The sequence below is a fragment of the Takifugu rubripes genome, chromosome 20 (assembly GCF_901000725.2).
Source record: "Takifugu rubripes chromosome 20, fTakRub1.2, whole genome shotgun sequence".
Lineage (NCBI taxonomy): Eukaryota > Metazoa > Chordata > Actinopteri > Tetraodontiformes > Tetraodontidae > Takifugu > Takifugu rubripes.
This window is the reverse complement of record NC_042304.1, coordinates 17,421,279-17,438,778: the sequence shown is the minus strand read 5'-3', so window position 1 is coordinate 17,438,778 and position 17,500 is coordinate 17,421,279. Positions and strand designations below refer to the sequence as shown.

The 17,500-nt window shown below is 54.4% G+C and overlaps 5 protein-coding genes across 7 annotated transcripts in view; 4 read left to right on the top strand and 1 right to left on the bottom strand.

The window, feature by feature from the left end:
• The window catches only part of LOC101064810 (PH domain leucine-rich repeat-containing protein phosphatase 1-like), a 12,587-nt gene extending 10,918 nt beyond the window's left edge, over positions 1-1,669 (top strand). Inside the window, exons 16-17 of the mRNA XM_011617539.2 lie at positions 1-41; positions 116-1,669. The exon at positions 1-41 is cut by the window's left edge and continues 197 nt beyond it. Coding sequence (XP_011615841.2) covers positions 1-41; positions 116-1,240 — 1,166 coding nt within the window. The 3' untranslated portion in view covers positions 1,241-1,669. The remainder of the gene's footprint in view (positions 42-115) is intronic.
• Positions 1,670-1,852: 183 nt separating this feature from the next.
• Positions 1,853-7,589, bottom strand: LOC101065028 (uncharacterized). 2 transcript variants are annotated; one of them, XM_029828114.1, is made up of 4 exons: positions 7,449-7,589; positions 3,265-3,403; positions 3,052-3,170; positions 1,853-2,937 (listed from the first exon to the last, which is right to left on the bottom strand). In XM_029828114.1, the coding sequence occupies exons 2-4, from the start codon at positions 3,345-3,347 to the stop codon at positions 2,273-2,275; spliced, it is 867 nt and encodes a 288-aa protein (XP_029683974.1). In that variant the 5' UTR covers positions 3,348-3,403; positions 7,449-7,589; the 3' UTR covers positions 1,853-2,272. The 2 variants fall into 2 exon arrangements, with proteins under 2 accessions (XP_029683974.1, XP_003976621.2); XM_003976572.3 differs by lacking the exon at positions 7,449-7,589 and adding an exon at positions 3,791-4,753.
• Positions 4,998-7,018, top strand: LOC101065254 (UPF0598 protein C8orf82 homolog). The gene is made up of 4 exons (XM_003976573.3): positions 4,998-5,373; positions 5,441-5,489; positions 6,369-6,812; positions 6,874-7,018. Exons 1-3 carry the CDS (start codon positions 5,215-5,217, stop codon positions 6,809-6,811), a joined length of 651 nt encoding a protein of 216 aa, XP_003976622.2. The 5' UTR covers positions 4,998-5,214; the 3' UTR covers position 6,812; positions 6,874-7,018.
• Positions 7,553-16,293, top strand: naprt (nicotinate phosphoribosyltransferase). Of its 2 annotated transcripts, none has more exons than XM_029828100.1 (13): positions 7,553-7,858; positions 10,414-10,541; positions 10,634-10,716; positions 11,337-11,467; positions 13,126-13,241; positions 13,998-14,194; positions 14,417-14,554; positions 14,619-14,703; positions 14,869-14,949; positions 15,020-15,122; positions 15,215-15,372; positions 15,506-15,613; positions 15,790-16,293. In XM_029828100.1, exons 1-13 carry the CDS (start codon positions 7,612-7,614, stop codon positions 15,868-15,870), a joined length of 1,656 nt encoding a protein of 551 aa, XP_029683960.1. In that variant the 5' UTR covers positions 7,553-7,611; the 3' UTR covers positions 15,871-16,293. The 2 variants fall into 2 exon arrangements, with proteins under 2 accessions (XP_029683960.1, XP_029683959.1); XM_029828099.1 differs by having other exon boundaries at positions 14,414-14,554.
• Positions 16,294-16,464: 171 nt separating this feature from the next.
• Positions 16,465-17,500, top strand: part of LOC101065481 (1-phosphatidylinositol 4,5-bisphosphate phosphodiesterase gamma-1-like) — a 19,918-nt gene continuing 18,882 nt past the window's right edge. Inside the window, exon 1 of the mRNA XM_029828088.1 lies at positions 16,465-17,369. Coding sequence (XP_029683948.1) covers positions 17,114-17,369 — 256 coding nt within the window. The 5' untranslated portion in view covers positions 16,465-17,113. The remainder of the gene's footprint in view (positions 17,370-17,500) is intronic.

Genomic DNA, 17,500 nt, shown 5'->3' with positions numbered 1-17,500 from the left:
CGTACCGGAGAGTCCGGCAGCACAACGCCGTCATCACCGAGGTGACCGTGACCGTCCTGCTGCACCACCGCGTCCAGACCATCAGCTGTCTGAAAGTTCTCTGTTCCCTCTTCAGGACAACAAAGTGGGCGGCGTGACCGGCTCCATCGGGATCATGGGCTACAGCTTCCTGAGCCCGTCCGTCACCCCGAGACCTCACGTTTGCACAGTGACGCTCATGCCACAGGATGAGTTCTTCCTTCTGGGCAGCCGGGGCTTGTGGGACTTCTTGTCCCCCGATGAGGCGGTGGAGGCGGTCAGGAACGTTCCGGACGCTCTCGCCGCTGCCAAGAAGCTGGTGACGCTGGCTCAGAGCTACGGCTGCTCCGACAGCCTGAGCGCCGTGGTCGTCCAGCTCAGCATCACCCAAGACTGCTGCTGCTTCTGCGAGCCTCCGCCCCCTCCGCCCAGCCCGGGCCTGGCCACGCACAGCAGCGCGCACCCCTTCCCAGCGGGGGAGGGGCTTGCTCTGCCAACGGCCTCCTCGGGGACGGGGACGGGGACGGCGAGCGAGCTGAGCAGCGAGGTCAGTCTGTCAGAGATGAGCAGCGAGGTGGGATCGACAGCATCCTCAGAGGAGCCGCCCTCACATCCAGAGGCCCCGCCCCAGCAGGCTCCGCTGGGGCGGGCCGGCGCACGGAGACCCGGCTGCAGGGGTGGAACCTTCCAGAGGCAGTTCTCCGGAGCGCTGTCGGACAATGGCGCCGACAGCGAGGACGAGGAGCCCATCCTCGGCGTCTTCTCTAACGGCAGCCGTGTGGAGGTGGAGGCCGACGTCCACTGTCTGCAGCGCCATGACGGCGGCGCCCCTCTGACTTCAGTCCCACCCCCTGCTGCCAGCGCTCTCCCTGGGCACCCCCCTTTCCTGCCCTCCCCATCACCGTCTCCCTCCCCTGTTCTGCCCTCCTCCCCCACCCTCAGGAGGGAGGTGCAGTCGGGGAGTCTGGGCCGCAGGGCTCGAGCAAACGGCTCTGTGGCGTGCCAAGGACGGAACCAGGACCTGATCGAGGAGGCAGCCGACGCTCCTGCCAGGAAACAGGGGGGGTACTTTAGTGCCCCCGCCCAGCCAGACCCCGAGGACCAGCTCATCATCCCGCCGGAGCTGGAGGAGGAGGTGCGGCAGATCATCCAGCAGCAGCAGCACGAACAGATTCAAATGCACAATCAGCAAAGCAACAGCTACTGCGTCACGCCGCTGTAGCCCCGCCCCACGCCGCTGTAGCCCCGCCCCCTCTGGGCATCTGGCGTTTCAGTCAGGATGCTGCTGACTTTACTTTTCTACTTTATTTTATGCCCCTTTGAGACACAATGCAATTTTTTATAAAACCTTAAGTTGAGTAAAGCCTCACACTGTTTCTGATTCTGACGTCTTTATTTTGAAGCACTTTTTGCTTTTTATCCAGTTTTGTTTCATGGGACTCGTGGACCGTCGGGCTTCCTGTCTGTTACTGTTGAATGTGTTCAGGTGACCTGCTCACAGTCAAGCGTACTAATATTCTCTGAGAGAAAAGAGCATTATTGCAGGTGACTGATGTGGGCGTGGCCAATGACGGCGAGAATGTTCTTAGAACCGCGTCACACCGAATCTCACAAGAGAACAACTTTGGTTTAATAAATCAGCCTTTTCAGACGTGCCGACTCATCTGGTGCTTGTTTACACCTGCAGATTCCACTCTTCTCACACCTCATTCGTTTCTGTCTCATAAGCTACAAAATGAGCCATATGAGCCGTAATGACGTCATCGTTGGCAAGACAGCAGAGAAGATGTATTGCGGGTGTTGCGCCCCCTACAGGCCACTGGTAGAATCCGTAATAACTCAGAATCGGTTTTAATTCAAAAATACAAAAACACAAACTAAGCATTCACGCTGTTAAAAATACAAACTTGAATCCTTGCACGAGGCGACAATCTCACAAGACCACCTGAAGTAGGAAAACAGGAAATTTAAGGAGAACTCACGACAGATTCCTCAGAGGCTGCAGGGTGCCTCTGTTCACCATTCATTCATCCATTCGTTCACTCATTCACCTCATGGTCAGAACAGGAAATCAAGACTGAAGTCAAAACGTTTTATGTCTTAACTTTGAGGCAATGTGATCCCAAAAACTATTGATCAGACAGCAATAAAAGCTAAGGAACAGAGGTGTCCTGTTCCTGCCAGGAAGCGCGGCTCCGTTTCCGTCCCTCTGGTGCTGCAGCGCTACGGCACCGGACCTGCGTCCCACCCTCCTTCACACCGAGGTGGTCTCTGCCCTCAGGGGGGCGCTCTGTGGCCGGCCTCGGCCTCGGCCTCGCTGTTTGTCTGCCTCTCTGCGTTTACGCTCCTGGTGATGACGCTTCACTCGCCGGATGGTCTGGACCGTCAGAACGACCCCGACGCCGTACAGGATGGCCGTGATGAGCCCGAACAGCGCCACGGCTGCGTCCGCCCCGCTGACATCACAGGTCATCCAGGTGTACCCGTTGCGTGCGTAGATCCTCTCGCGCTGCTTACACACGTCTGTGGCGTTGACCCCGATGACGAAGTGCAGGTAGAGCCCCACGGCCGCCACATACGCCACCGCCCCCGCCGCCTGGAACACCAGCGCCCCCAACAGAAGCTTCCAGGACATCAGCTGGGGGGGTTTGTTCCCAGCCACCACGAAGAGCAGGGACACCACCCCCAGTGTGAGGCTGAAGGTGATGCCGCCATAGATGCCCGGCGCCCTCATCTGGCTGTACTGCATGTCCAGGTCCCGGGCCTGCTGCAGCTCGGTGCCCTGCAGGTTAAAGTTGGAGTTGATGTCAAAGCCGCCGAGCCCAGCGGCTGAGGACAGGCCCGACGTCACCAACTGGGCCGCGACCACACAGATGAGGACCAGGCTGTTGGTCAGGACAGCGCAGATCAACACGATGCCTGCACCAGGAAAGAAGTCGTGATGAGCAACAGGTGGGGGATCGGCAGAGGTGCCTGAACGCCTCAGAACCAGTCCGTCCAGCGGCGCCGATCACGGGTTGGGGCGCGACTCACCTCTCCTGGAGCAGATGTTAGTACATTTAGAGCCCTGGTGCTCCGCTTGACGGGCGTCCCGCACATGTCTGGGGGGCAAGTCTGCTTCTCGGGGGAAGTACGGGGGTCGAGAGGAAGACCTGCACATGTGTCAAATAGACCAAAAAGCTGAAAAGAGCCAGTAAAGTGCTCAAACACACCAATATTGCCTGGGTGTCAGAAACAGCAGCACACCTGTCCGGGGACGGCTCCCTGGAGCGTCGGTGCTCTCCGTTCCTCTCCCGGTTCCCCCGGTTTGAACGGTGGGGTTGGCTCATAACTGCCGGAAGCGGCGAGTTCAAACTTCAAAGGTAGCTTCCGGTTGATAGAACGCCTGTTGAACAGGTGAACGCGGAAGAGGACGATTAAATGTTAACAGGTAACATTGACAAACAAGCCGAAAACGTGCCTATCTCACGAATAAAGCCATTAAAACTGAAACACAAATTTGTTGATTCCAACTGGGCGACAAAGACAAAGATCGTCTTTTGTAGCTTATAGAAGCACAATGCTAACTAGCTAGGATGGTCGCCCAGCTAAAGAACTGCTGACCACTGATGGCTGGAATTAGAATAAGACGTTTAACTTGTAGTGAACTTTCCATTTAAAAACCTGGAAGTGCAGCACAATCACTGAAACATAAAAGCAGTCCTGCAATCCGTCACTGTTGAAAACAAACACGAAAACGTCTTCCGTCTAAAAAGTCTAAAGTTCAACTCACTGTTTGTCGGTGACCGAAACCAAATATTAAGTTACATTAAGCCATTGTTGGAGCCTTAAATGGCTTCGTGGATGGTGTCGGGAGTGCAGGTCCAAAATGACTCCACCCGAGCCGAAGGAGGCGGAGGAAGCTGCGGCTCCAGGTAGGAGTCGGTTTCAGGTTGGAATCGGTTTCAGGTAGGAGTCGGTTTCAGGTAGGAGTCGGTTTCAGGTTGGAGTCGGTTTCAGGTAGGGGTCGGTTTCAGGTAGGAGTCGGTTTCAGGTAGGGGTCGGTTTCAGGTAGGAGTCGGTTTCAGGTAGGGGTCGGTTTCAGGTAGGAGTCGGTTTCAGGTAGGGGTCGGTTTCAGGTTGGTCTCCTCTTCCAAAACCACTAAAAATGCGTTTCTTACTGTTACAGGCTACAAAAGTGCTTTATGACACTGGACAGAAATTATTTACCAGCCATAATGGACAATGGAAAGTTGGACAGTTTTATTGAACCAAACTAAGGAATATTGGCGAAAACAACACGTTTTGTGGGTGTAGTTGAGTAATGTTGTTATGTAGCGTCTGTTAAAACGTAGGTGAGCGCGTCTAAGCACCTGTCCACCGGAAGTCTTCTTCTTCTTCGTTTACTTTATTTCTGGTTGTGTTCAGTTGGGTGTACTCTGCCGCCCCATCAGGTTAGTGTTGGAATCACATAAACATGGTCGGAAATAAAATGAGGATCGCCTTTACTGTTTGGTGCCATACGAGGAATTTACCACGACTCATTAACTAGTCATTGCCAAACGTGTTTGTAATGATACAGAGACTGTATGTTTTCTGTTTACTAGATTTTACTATCTATACATGTAAGAAACGCATCTAAAAACTGTGTTTTTATAACCAATGTCAGGATTAAATATTTACGGTTCAAGTATTGATATTAATCTAGGTATCAACTACTAGAGTTGCAGGTCCCCCCCCCCCCCCCATACAGTAATCTAAACAAAAGCACTCGCAGACCGATGTAGTGTAGTATATTTACACTACCTATGTAGTGTAGTATATTTACACTACATATGATGGTGATGTTTGGAAATTGAGCTCTTCCTGGCCCATTATCAATATCTACTGAAGAGTTAAATAAAATCTGTTCTTTTTGAGTTATTTTACTAACAGAAAGAGCAACAGACACATGCGGGCTGTCACATAATAATAAAAATCACTCGTGACTCGTTGTAAAGACCATTTCTTGATGTCTTTAGATCAGTTTTTGTTTTACAGTGGTTAGAAATTGCTGCCCGTGGACAGCGATACCACCGAGCGACCAGTAGGGGGCGGTAATCAGAACCCGGAAACCGTTGTAACAGTTAAGTTCTTCCGGGTTGTTTCAGAGTAAAGAGTCGATTAAGGCTCGTTGTTTTGCGACGCACGGACGGAGGCGGGTCGGTGTCGGGGCGAATGTTCGCCGTCTGCTGCTCCTGTCGGACCATGTTTGCGCTGCGGTTGTGGGTTCTGCGCTGCTCCGCCGGGTCCAGAACAGCCGCTCAGTACGTCCAGGGCCAAAGTCCGGAGCCGCGCATCCGGGAGTACTTTTACTACCTGGACCACCAGGGACAGGTGGGGAACACGCAAAAGCTCTCTTTCTTGCTCGTGGCCCTGACGCCGATCTTTGGTCTCCTTCTAGCTTTTCCTCGACGACACCAAGGTGAAGAACTTTGTCACCTGTTTCAAAGGTGATTATTTTACCTTCGGGCTTTGTAAATGTCGTGAAAATATAGCTCCTGATCATGGCCAGATTATCAGACTGATGGGTCGGGGTTCTACAGGGTCAGGGTTCTACAGGGTCGGGGTACTACAGGGTTCTACAGGGTCGGGGTTCTACAGGGTCGGGATTCTACAGGGTCAGGGTTCTACAGGGTCGGGATTCTACAGGGTTCTACAGGGTCAGGGTTCTACAGGGTTCTACAGGGTCGGGGTTCTACAGGGTTCTACAGGGTCGGGGTTCTACAGGGTCAGGGTTCTACAGGGTCGGGATTCTACAGGGTTCTACAGGGTCAGGGTTCTACAGGGTTCTACAGGGTCGGGGTTCTACAGGGTTCTACAGGGTCGGGGTTCTACAGGGTCAGGGTTCTACAGGGTCGGGGTACTACAGGGTTCTACAGGGTCGGGGTTCTACAGGGTTCTACAGGGTCGGGGTTCTACAGGGTTAAGGTTCTACAGGGTCGGGGTACTACAGGGTTCTACAGGGTAGGGGTACTACAGGGTTCTACAGGGTCGGGGTACTACAGGGTTAAGGTTCTACAGGGTCGGGGTACTACAGGGTTCTACAGGGTAGGGGTACTACAGGGTTCTACAGGGTCGGGGTACTACAGGGTTCTACAGGGTCGGGATTCTACAGGGTCGGGCTTCTACGGGGTTCTGCAGGGTTCTACAGGGTTGGGGTACTACAGGGTTCTACAGGCTCGGGGTTCTACAGGGTCGGGCTTCTACGGGGTTCTGCAGGGTTCTACAGGGTCGGGCTTCTACGGGGTTCTGCAGGGTTCTACAGGGTCGGGCTTCTACGGGGTTCTGCAGGCTTCTACAGGCCTGTGTTCATCTGTGCTTCGCTCCAGACAAACAGTTCCTGGTGTTCTTCTTCCATCGGCTGCGGTCCAATCGGAGCGGCCGGTACCAGGAGGACTTCCCCTACTTGTCCCTGTGCGGCAGGGAGAGGAACTTCCTGCGCTGTGACGATCGTCCTGTGGTCTTCACCCACCTGCTGCCGGGCCAGTCTGGAGACCCGGCGCTGCTGTCCTACTGCGGGGGGGCAGAGAAGCTCGCCGTCGCCTTCCGGCCAGAGGCGCTGTTCATGCATCCCATCAGCGGGCGCGTGTACCACCCCTGCTCGGAGCAGAGGGGGGGGGTCGGCCTGGTCAGATCAGCTCTGGCCATCGAGCTCAGCCCATCCTTTGCTTACGATGGGGGCGCAGAAACGGAGCAACCCACACACTTTCAGTGGGGGGGACAGAGACACCGACTGACCAACGAGCTGTCCGAGCGGTTCTCCTCTCAATGACCCCCCCCAGCTGGGGCCCGGAGCAATGACCCCCCCCCCCAGCTGGGGCCCGGAGCAATGACCCCCCCACCCTCAGATCAATGCTAACCGACATGCTAATAGCCAATCAGCTAATCCACATCCAGGGCCTGACCCCCACCCAGCAGCAGAGGCAGGAAAACCTCCCTTCAGCAGGACGGGGGGGGGGGGGGGGGGGGGGGGGTTAATAAAGGAAAAAAAGAGTGAAACTTTGGGGGAACTTTACTTTCTGCTGATTGTATGTATATCTGTGTACGTATATCCATACACAGGAACATATATCCATACATAATGGACATATATCCATATATAGGGACATATATCTATACATAATGGACATATATCCATATATAGGTACATATAGCCATATATAATTGACATATCCATACATAGGGACATATAGCCATATATAGGGACATATCCATACATAGGGACATGTATCCATATATAATGGACATATATTCATACATACGGACATATAGCCATATATAATTGACATATATAGGGACATATAGCCATATATCCATATATAGGGACATATATCAACACACAATGGACATATATCTATACATAATGGACACATATGGATATATATATATATGTGTGTGTGTACACATACATTTTACAGCATTTCTGCAAAAGCAGAGCGTTTCTCCCTCGGGCGTCGCGCACACGCACACGCACACGCCTCCCTGGACCGGTTGTGGGACGTTACACTGTGTGAACGGTCTCGTACTCGGCAGGGTGACTCCAAGTGCCGGACGCTGCAGTTGCTGAAGAACATGGCAGCGACCTCCACAAACACATGTCAGCCTACGGAGCGCTCGTTCCGGGACCGGGTCCCTCCGCTCCTGACCGACTTGTACCAGTTCACGATGGCGTACGCTTACTGGCGAGCTGGCCGGGACCAGGAGACCGCCGTGTTCGAGCTCTTCTTCAGGGAGAACCCGTTCGGCGGCGCCTTCACGCTGTTCGCCGGGCTGAACGACTGTCTGCGGTTCCTGCGGAGTTTCCGCTTCGGGGAGGACGGTGAGGAGCTCGCTTGAGCTTTATGATCTGCAGGAGTTCCGCAGCGCTGCTGCTCCCGACTTTGTTGAATTCAGCTCGAATTAGTTTCTGATTCCTTCATGTTGCCAACAGCAGAGCGCGCCCCCGAGCGGCCGCGACAGCAGAAATTCCGACAGAGCTTTTCCACGTGAGGGTTGAGGGTTAGGGTTGAGGGTTAGGGTTGAGGGTTAGGGTTAGGGTTAGGGCTGAGGGTTAGGGTTGAGGGTTTGGGTTGAGGGTTAGGGCTGAGGGTTAGGGCTGAGGGTTAGGGTTGAGGGTTAGGGTTAGGGTTAGGGCTGAGGGTTAGGGTTGAGGGTTAGGGCTGAGGGTTAGGGCTGAGGGTTAGGGCTGAGGGTTAGGGCTGAGGGTTGAGGGTTGAGGGTTAGGGCTGAGGGTTAGGGCTGAGGGTTAGGGCTGAGGGTTAGGGTTGAGGGTTGAGGGTTGAGGGTTAGGGTTGAGGGTTAGGGCTGAGGGTTAGGGTTGAGGGTTAGGGTTGAGGGTTGAGGGTTAGGGCTGAGGGTTAGGGTTGAGGGTTGAGGGTTAGGGTTGAGGGTTAGGGCTGAGGGTTAGGGTTAGGGTTGAGGGTTGAGGGTTGAGGGTTAGGGTTGAGGGTTAGGGTTGAGGGTTGAGGGTTAGGGCTGAGGGTTAGGGTTGAGGGTTGAGGGTTGAGGGTTGAGGGTTAGGGCTGAGGGTTGAGGGTTGAGGGTTAGGGTTGAGGGTTAGGGTTGAGGGCTGAGGGTTAGGGTTGAGGGTTGAGGGTTAGGGTTGAGGGTTGAGGGTTAGGGCTGAGGGTTAGGGTTGAGGGTTAGGGCTGAGGGTTAGGGTTGAGGGTTTGGGTTGAGGGTTAGGGCTGAGGGTTAGGGTTGAGGGTTAGGGCTGAGGGTTAGGGCTGAGGGTTAGGGCTGAGGGTTAGGGCTGAGGGTTAGGGTTAGGGTTGAGGGTTAGGGCTGAGGGTTAGGGTTGAGGGTTAGGGCTGAGGGTTAGGGCTGAGGGTTAGGGTTGAGGGTTAGGGTTAGAGGGTTAGGGTTGAGGGTTAGGGTTGAGGGTTAGGGTTAGGGTTGAGGGTTAGGGCTGAGGGTTAGGGTTAGGGTTAGGGTTGAGGGTTAGGGCTGAGGGTTAGGGTTGAGGGTTAGGGTTGAGGGTTAGGGCTGAGGGTTAGGGTTGAGGGTTAGGGTTGAGGGTTAGGGTTGAGGGTTAGGGTTAGGGTTGAGGGTTAGGGCTGAGGGTTAGGGCTGAGGGTTAGGGTTAGGGCTGAGGGTTAGGGCTGAGGGTTAGGGCTGAGGGTTAGGGTTGAGGGTTAGGGCTGAGGGTTAGGGTTAGGGTTGAGGGTTAGGGCTGAGGGTTAGGGTTGAGGGTTAGGGTTGAGGGTTAGGGCTGAGGGTTAGGGCTGAGGGTTAGGGCTGAGGGTTAGGGTTGAGGGTTAGGGTTGAGGGTTGAGGGTTAGGGCTGAGGGTTAGGGTTGAGGGTTAGGGCTGAGGGTTAGGGTTAGGGTTAGGGTTGAGGGTTAGGGCTGAGGGTTGAAGGCTGAGGGTTAGGGTTGAGGGTTAGGGCTGAGGGTTAGGGTTGAGGGTTAGGGTTGAGGGTTAGGGCTGAGGGTTAGGGTTAGGGCTGAGGGTTAGGGTTGAGGGTTAGGGTTAGGGCTGAGGGTTAGGGTTAGGGCTGAGGGTTAGGGCTGAGGGTTAGGGCTGAGGGTTAGGGTTGAGGGTTAGGGTTGAGGGTTAGGGTTAGGGTTGAGGGTTAGGGCTGAGGGTTAGGGTTAGGGTTAGGGTTGAGGGTTAGGGCTGAGGGTTAGGGTTAGGGTTAGGGTTGAGGGTTAGGGCTGAGGGTTAGGGTTAGGGTTAGGGTTGAGGGTTAGGGCTGAGGGTTGAGGGCTTCTCCTCGACCCTCTGCTGCTCCCGGCGTTGCTGCAGCGCTCAGAGAAGCCGAGCCGCCTCACGTTTCAGTTTAATGTTTAAGTTCATACCCAAAGGTCGCTGAACGGGTTCAAAAGATCCAGTTAAGGTTCTGGTCCCTGAAGCCTGTTCTAGTCCCTGCAGCCTGTTCTAGTCCCTGAAGCCTGTTCTAGTCCCTGAAGCCTGTTCTAGTCCCTGCAGCCTGTTCTAGTCCCTGAAGCCTGTTCTAGTCCCTGTAGCCTGTTCTAGTCCCTGAAGCCTGTTCTAGTCCCTGTAGCCTGTTCTAGTCCCTGAAGCCTGTTCTAGTCCCTGTAGCCTGTTCTAGTCCCTGAAGCCTGTTCTAGTCCCTGTAGCCTGTTCTAGTCCCTGAAGCCTGTTCTAGTCCCTGCAGCCTGTTCTAGTCCCAGAAGCCTGTTCTAGTCCCTGCAGCCTGTTCTAGTCCCTGCAGCCTGTTCTAGTCCCTGAAGCCTGTTCTAGTCCCTGAAGCCTGTTCTAGTCCCTGCAGCCTGTTCTAGTCCCTGAAGCCTGTTCTAGTCCCTGCAGCCTGTTCTAGTCCCTGCAGCCTGTTCAGGTGCAGGTCGAACCCTTCAGATGCGGTTGCTGGGTGGCTGAAGGAGCCCGGCTAACTTCTCTTTGTGGATCCAGATGTGGAGTTCCTGCGCTCCGTCATGCCCCCCACCACCGACCCCGCCTTCTTCCAGGTTCTGCTACAGCTGGACTGCTCCAAAGTCACGGTGCGCTCTGTCCCCGAGGGCAGCGTGGTGTTTGCCCGGGTGAGTTGAAGGGCTGAAGGTCAAAGGTCACACGCTGACAGTTGCTTTAGGGTGGGAGACAGTAACTTGTGCTGCATGTCCAACTTCTGCAGGTGCCCCTGATGGAGGTGGAGGGTCCTTTGGCTGTGGTTCAACTGGTGGAGACCAGTCTACTGTGTCTGGTCAACTATGCCAGGTGACAAACTCAGGAAATGCACTGATTCTCTAGCTTAGCCGAGTGCACAGCTGCTGGTAACATGCTAACTAGCGACATGCTAACTAGCAACATGCTAACTAGCAACATGCTAACTAGCAACATGCTAACTAGCGACATGCTAACTAGCGACATGCTAACTAGCGACATGCTAACTAGCGTCATGCTAACTAGCAACATGCTAACTAGCAACATGCTAACTAGCTTGCGTTCAGCACTGTCTTAACCATCTGCTCTGACTGATTCGATCCCGTGTGGCCATCGTGGAGCTCAGTGGCGCTCCACCGTTCTAATTGGCTCTTTACTAAGAGGAACACACGTGGAGAGCTTCTGTTAGCAAGGAGCCCTTTTCTCCAGTGGAGGCAGCGCTGCAGCCAGGACCAGCACAGCTCACCGAGGAGCTCAACCCTGCTCGCATGCAGCACCACAGGGAACCTCAAGCTTTGCCCTTTGAACCAAACCAAATCAGCATCTTTGGGATCTCTCTGATTGCTGCTGCTCTTAAAGCCTGAGCCAGTTTCTGCTCGGGGCTGTTCCTCACGTACTGAGGGAACAGCTTTGAAAGGTGGTTTCATGGGAGGTGACTGTTGGTCTTCCTGCAGTCTGGTCTGTAGCAACGCCGCTCGCTTCCGTGTGGCCGCTGGTCCAGAGAGGAAGCTGCTGGAGATGGGCCTGAGGAGGGCTCAGGGGCCGGACGGGGGGCTCACCGCCTCCCGGTACACCTACATCGGAGGTAACGACTGCTGCAGCACCACGGGTCACATCTGAGGGTGCAGCCCCTCACACTCACACACACTCTCTCTCTCACTCACTCACACACACACACACACACACTCTCTCTCTCTCACACACACACTCTCTCACACTCTCTCTCACACTGTCACACTCTCACTCACTCACACACTCTCACTCACTCACACACACTCACTCTCACACACTCTCTCACACATTCACTCTCTCTCACTCACTCACACACACTCTCACTCACTCTGTCACACACACACACTCTCTCACACTCTCTCTCTCACACACACACACACACACACTCTCTCTCTCTCACACACACACTCTCTCACACTCTCTCTCACACTGTCACACTCTCACACACTCTCACTCACTCACACACACTCACTCTCACACACTCTCTCACACACTCACTCTCTCTCACTCACTCACACACACTCTCTCACACTCTCACTCACTCTGTCACACACACACACACTCTCTCACACTCTCTCTCTCACTCACTCACACACACACACACACACTCTCTCTCACACACACACTCTCTCTCACACACACACTCTCTCTCACTCTCACACACACACACTCTCTCACACACACACTCTCTCTCACACACTCTCACTCACTCACACACTCTCACTCACTCACTCACACACTCTCTCACACTCTCACTCTCTCACACTCTCACTCTCTCACACTCTCACACACACTCACTCTCTCTCTCTCTCACTCACTCTCACACACACACTCTCTCACACACTCTCACACTCTCTCTCACTCACACACTCTCTCACACTCACACACTCTCACACACTCTCTCACACTCACACACTCTCTCACACTCTCACACACTCTCACACACTCTCACACTCTCACACTCTCCCTCACTCTCACACTCTCTCTCACTCTCTCACACTCTCTCACACACTCTCTCTCACTCTCTCACACTCACACACACACTCTCTCACACTCTCTCTCACACTGTCACACTCTCACTCACTCACACACTCTCACACACACTCACTCTCACACACTCTCTCACACATTCACTCTCTCACTCACACACACACTCTCACACTCTCACTCACTCTGTCACACACACACACTCTCTCACACTCTCTCTCTCACTCACTCACACACACACACACACACACACTCTCTCACACACACACACTCTCTCACACACTCTCTCACTCACACACACTCTCACTCTCTCTCACTCTCTCTCACACTCTCTCACACTCTCTCACACTCTCTCACACTCACACACTCACACTCTCACTCACTCACTCACTCACACACTCTCACTCACTCTCACTCTCACTCTCTCACACTCTCTCACACACACTCACTCACTCTCTCTCTCTCTCACTCACTCTCACACACACACTCTCTCACACACTCTCACACTCTCTCTCACTCACACACTCTCACACACTCTCTCTCACTCACACACTCTCTCACACACTCTCACACACTCTCTCACTCTCTCACACACTCTCACACACTCTCACACACTCTCACCCTCACTCTCTTTCACTCACACACTCTCTCTCACACACTCACACTCTCTCTCACTCTCTCACACACTCTCACACTCACACACTCTCACACACTCACTCACCACCAGTGGAATCTTCCTTTCAGGCTTTGACCTCACCAGTAACGTCCAGGCTGGTTTCCTGTTCGGGATCCCAGTCACAGGGACAATGGCGCATTCATATGTCACTTCCTTTACCTGCCTGGAGGAGGTGTGGCCACAGGTGTGTAGACTTCTGGATCACTGAATGTCCACATAAATGGTTTCCAACTGAACTTAAGCTGCTCTGCATTGAAACTGTCTCCAATTGTAATTGTGTGGAACGTTGCTCTTCCTCTGCGTTTGTCGCCGATACACCTACGGCCGCACCCTCGACCAGACCCACACCCGTGGACACGCCTACTCCCACTACCCTGCCCAAACCCATGACCACACCTCTGCCCAAACCCATGACCACACCTCTGCGCACACCCTTGCCCACTCCCATTCTCTTGCCTATGGTCACGCCCACTCCCATACTCTTGCCTATGGCCACGCCCACCAACGAGCTCCTGCCCACACCCACTCCCATACGCGTGTCTATGGCCACACCCACTCCCATACTCTTGCCTATGACCACGCCCACGCCCATACTCTTGCCTATGGCCACGCCCACTCCTATAATCTTCCCTATGACCACGCCCACTCCCATACTCTTGCATATGGCCACGCCCACTCCCATACTCTTGCCTATGGCCACGCCCACTCCCATACTCTTGCCTATGGCCACGCCCACTCCCATACTCTTCTATGGCCACGCCCACTCCCATACTCTTGCCTATGGCCACGCCCACTAACGAGCCCCTGCCACAGGAAGCCTGATGAGCAACAGAAAGAAGCAGTTTTGGTAGAAAAGTGATGAGAACAGTTCTGTGGTTGAACGGTTCACTGCTGATGCACTCAGGGACATTGTTGTGTCCCATTTATTGTTTCATCTCAGACTCTGGTGGCTGCGAACGGGGACTCTGACCCAGTCGACTTTATCGCCTTGACGAAGGGTTGGTTAATCCGTGCATGTGAGCTCCTCAGGGTGGAATCCAGGAGGATCCACGAGGGTGAATTGGCGGCATTCTTGTCTTACGCCATCGCCTACCCCCAAAACTTCCTGTCTGTGATTGACAGCTACAGCGTAGGATGGTAACTAGTCACATCACAGGTCACATCTTTCACCAGTGGTTTCACATCTGACATTCACAGCATTTTGAGTTCAGACTTTGATGCAGTAACTATTTCAACCAGCAGGTGTCACCACCGGACATCACCCACCATCCCAGAAGCACCCGTGTTAAGGCCTATTTCATTGCTGCCGTTTCATCCTTGACCAGTTTCATTGGGTCGTCTGTGTGTGCGTTTCAGCAGCGGTCTGTTGAACTTCTGCGCGGTGGCTCTGGCTCTCTGTGAACTGGGCTACAGGCCTGTGGGGGTGCGTTTGGACAGCGGTGACCTCTGCAGCCTGTCGGTGGATGTCCGCCAGGTCTTCAGACGCTGCAGCGAGCAGTGAGTGGGGCGTGTCAGCATCTCTAGTCCGACTGTGGTGGGTTTCATGCTTCCTCCTTTGCAGTTTCTCCGTCCCTGCCTTTGATTCGTTGATCATCGTCGGGACGAATAACATCTCAGAGAAAAGCTTGACGGAGCTCAGCCTGAAGGTGAGGTGACTGTGGGCGTGGCCTGTAGACACTAGAAATGTTGCTGTGAGTTCGGTCCCTTTACACTTACAAATGTTGACAAGAGACTAAGCTGGAGTTCAACACCGTGCTGAAATGGACCAGTCAGCAGGTTGTTTGGTTTTCTGCTCATGTTTGGTGCCTCAGGAGAACCAGATTGACGTTGTCGGAGTCGGAACTCACCTGGTCACCTGTACGACTCAGCCGTCGCTGGGTTGCGTTTACAAGGTAAGACGTGAACCGTGCTCAGACATTCCCGGCTGGTCCACTGATGTCCTGGCGTGTTTGTGTGACCCAGCTGGTGGAGGTGAGGGGGAGGCCCCGGATGAAGATCAGCGAGGATCCGGAAAAGAGCACCGTTCCCGGGAGGAAGCAGGTGTACCGCCTGATGGACACTGATGGTGGGAATTCCTCCTCTCTGCTTCTCAGTTTCAGCTGCACCAGATTGAAGAAAGAAACGTTGGCTTGACTAAAATGTGAAAGACACACACAGGGCGACCTTTCCTGGACCTCCTGTGTTTGGCTGTGGAAGCTCCTCCAGAACCTGGAGTCCCTCTGAGCTGCTTCCCTCTGTGCTCCGATCGCTCCTCCGTCTCCGTCACCCCGGCGCAGGTTCACCGTCTGCGGCAGGAAGTCTTTGTTGATGGACAGGTGAGGACGAAACCTCCCTGGAGAAAGTTTAGCCAGTCAGGCTCTTCTGTTGAGCCTCTTTCCTCCTGAGGAGTAGATGGACGTCACCAGAAGGTTCCTGCTGTGCGGTGACTTCATCTCCTCATGGTTGCAGGTCACAGCCCGTCTGTGCAGCGCCACAGAGACCAGAACGGAGGTCCAGACCGCTCTCAAGACCCTCCACCCTCGGCACCAGAGGCTGCAGGAGCCAGACTCGTACACGGTGATTCACGTGCACACAGAGGCCCACATGCACATTCTTAAAGGACACACGTTGTTAGAATAAGGAGACTCATTAGGAGTTTGGAACAAGTGTAAAGAAAACATCTTCTCACTCATCTGTGGATGAGACCCTCATATCTGAAGCTGAGCCGCTGCCTCGCTCCCTTCCTCCACCAGGTGGCGCTGTCACCAACGCTTCAGGAGCTGCTGACAGAGTTTCACACAGCAAACTGCAACAACGTCCTCATAGGCAACTAGTGGTGAGAGAGCGTCCACGGATCCGTGGGCGAGCAGGCGTGTGTCCGGGAACACGGGCCGGATCAGGGCGTGGCCACACGGATCGGTCCTGATCGGATCCAGGAGTAGAAGAACTACAGTGAAATATTGATGTGTAAAGACTAATATTTTAACCTGTAAATTCATCCTAGTACTAATACACGAGGTTTTCTGAAGGTTTTGAATTACTAATAATAACATTTGTCAATCCCAGATTATCCCAGATTAGAAGAAACTTCCTAACGAGGCTTTTTCATTGTGTCAACATTTTGATGTGAACGTCATTAAACAGAAATAACTGTCCAACAGTTCTTACTTGGCTGGACCAAAGTGGTGATTTTCTTCTAATTTAAAGCAACAAATAAATGAACTTTTGACCGTACACTTTTACGCGGGCCAGATTCTGACCGGCATCTGTTTCTTTTTGTCTGCATGTGTGTAAAACTATTACTTTACAATCAAGCATAATTATTCGTTGTCTCGGACCCGGACCCGGACCCTTCTGACCCGTGTCCTCGGGCTGCAGGTCTGCCGGAGGCCTGCAGGGGTCGCTCTGTCCTCTGCCGTCCATCACGCCTCCTCCCCCTCATCCTCCCCCAGATTCTGAAGAAAACAACATTGGATCGCGCTTTTCCGCTCTCTTCCCTTAGTTTCCCCTCCGAACTCCGCCGCTGGGCCGGAGGACTGAACCGGCCCCCGACGGTGTCCCAGCGGCGGTGCAATGTGGCCCGGGTCCGGGAGGAGTGCGTGACGCCAGAGCAGAATGGTTCGGTGGACGGGGGCGCACACGCTTCTCGCCGCGGCCGCTCCGTGCGCCTTTCCGCCGGCGCCACTCCTGCTTTTCCGCCGCCCTGCGCGCACCCACCAGCGGGTTTTTGTCCCGCACACTGTTGCATAACTCGGCGTCTTGACTCGGTTCTATTGGGGCAGCCACGTCGCGCTGACCGGCCCAGCCGCGGCCCACGGAACCGCGGGATCGGAGCTGTTTTGTGCCGCCTGAAGGACTCGAAGGGGGACGGATAAATGCTGGATCCCCGAGTCCAGATCTGACCGTCTGCATTCCGCTGGTGAGCTGCCAGACGCATCTGGAAACGAGCGCCGACAGAAGCAGCTCCGGACCATGTCGCCGTCCGCGCACACAGGTCGCGTGTAAAGGGGACTTGGTCAGATCATCTTGCACCGGAACCAGGTCTCCGTGAGCCCTCCTGGGACCTATGCAGTGAGGATGCGTGCAGCCAGGTCCAGTAGCTGCTCCAATGGCTGCGCAGAGGAGGCAGCTGCTGCTGGCCCCATCACAGCCTCCAGGGTGCCGGGCTGGGCCCAGGCCAGTCCCCACACCCTCCACAGCCTGGAGATGGGGACGGTCATGACCGTCTTCTACCAGAAGAAGTCCCAGCGGCCGGAGAGGAGAACCTTCCAGATCAAGCCTGACACGCGGCTCCTCGTGTGGAGCCGAAACCCCGACAAAAGCGAAGGAGAGAGTGAGTATGAGCAGGCGGGCCGTGCCGGGACCGGGCCCACGCCGCCCAGAACCTCATGTTCCTGGTGTTCCAGCACCGACCGGCCAGTTCTGGCTCAGCTCCACACAACATCTGACAAACCCTCGTGGTTC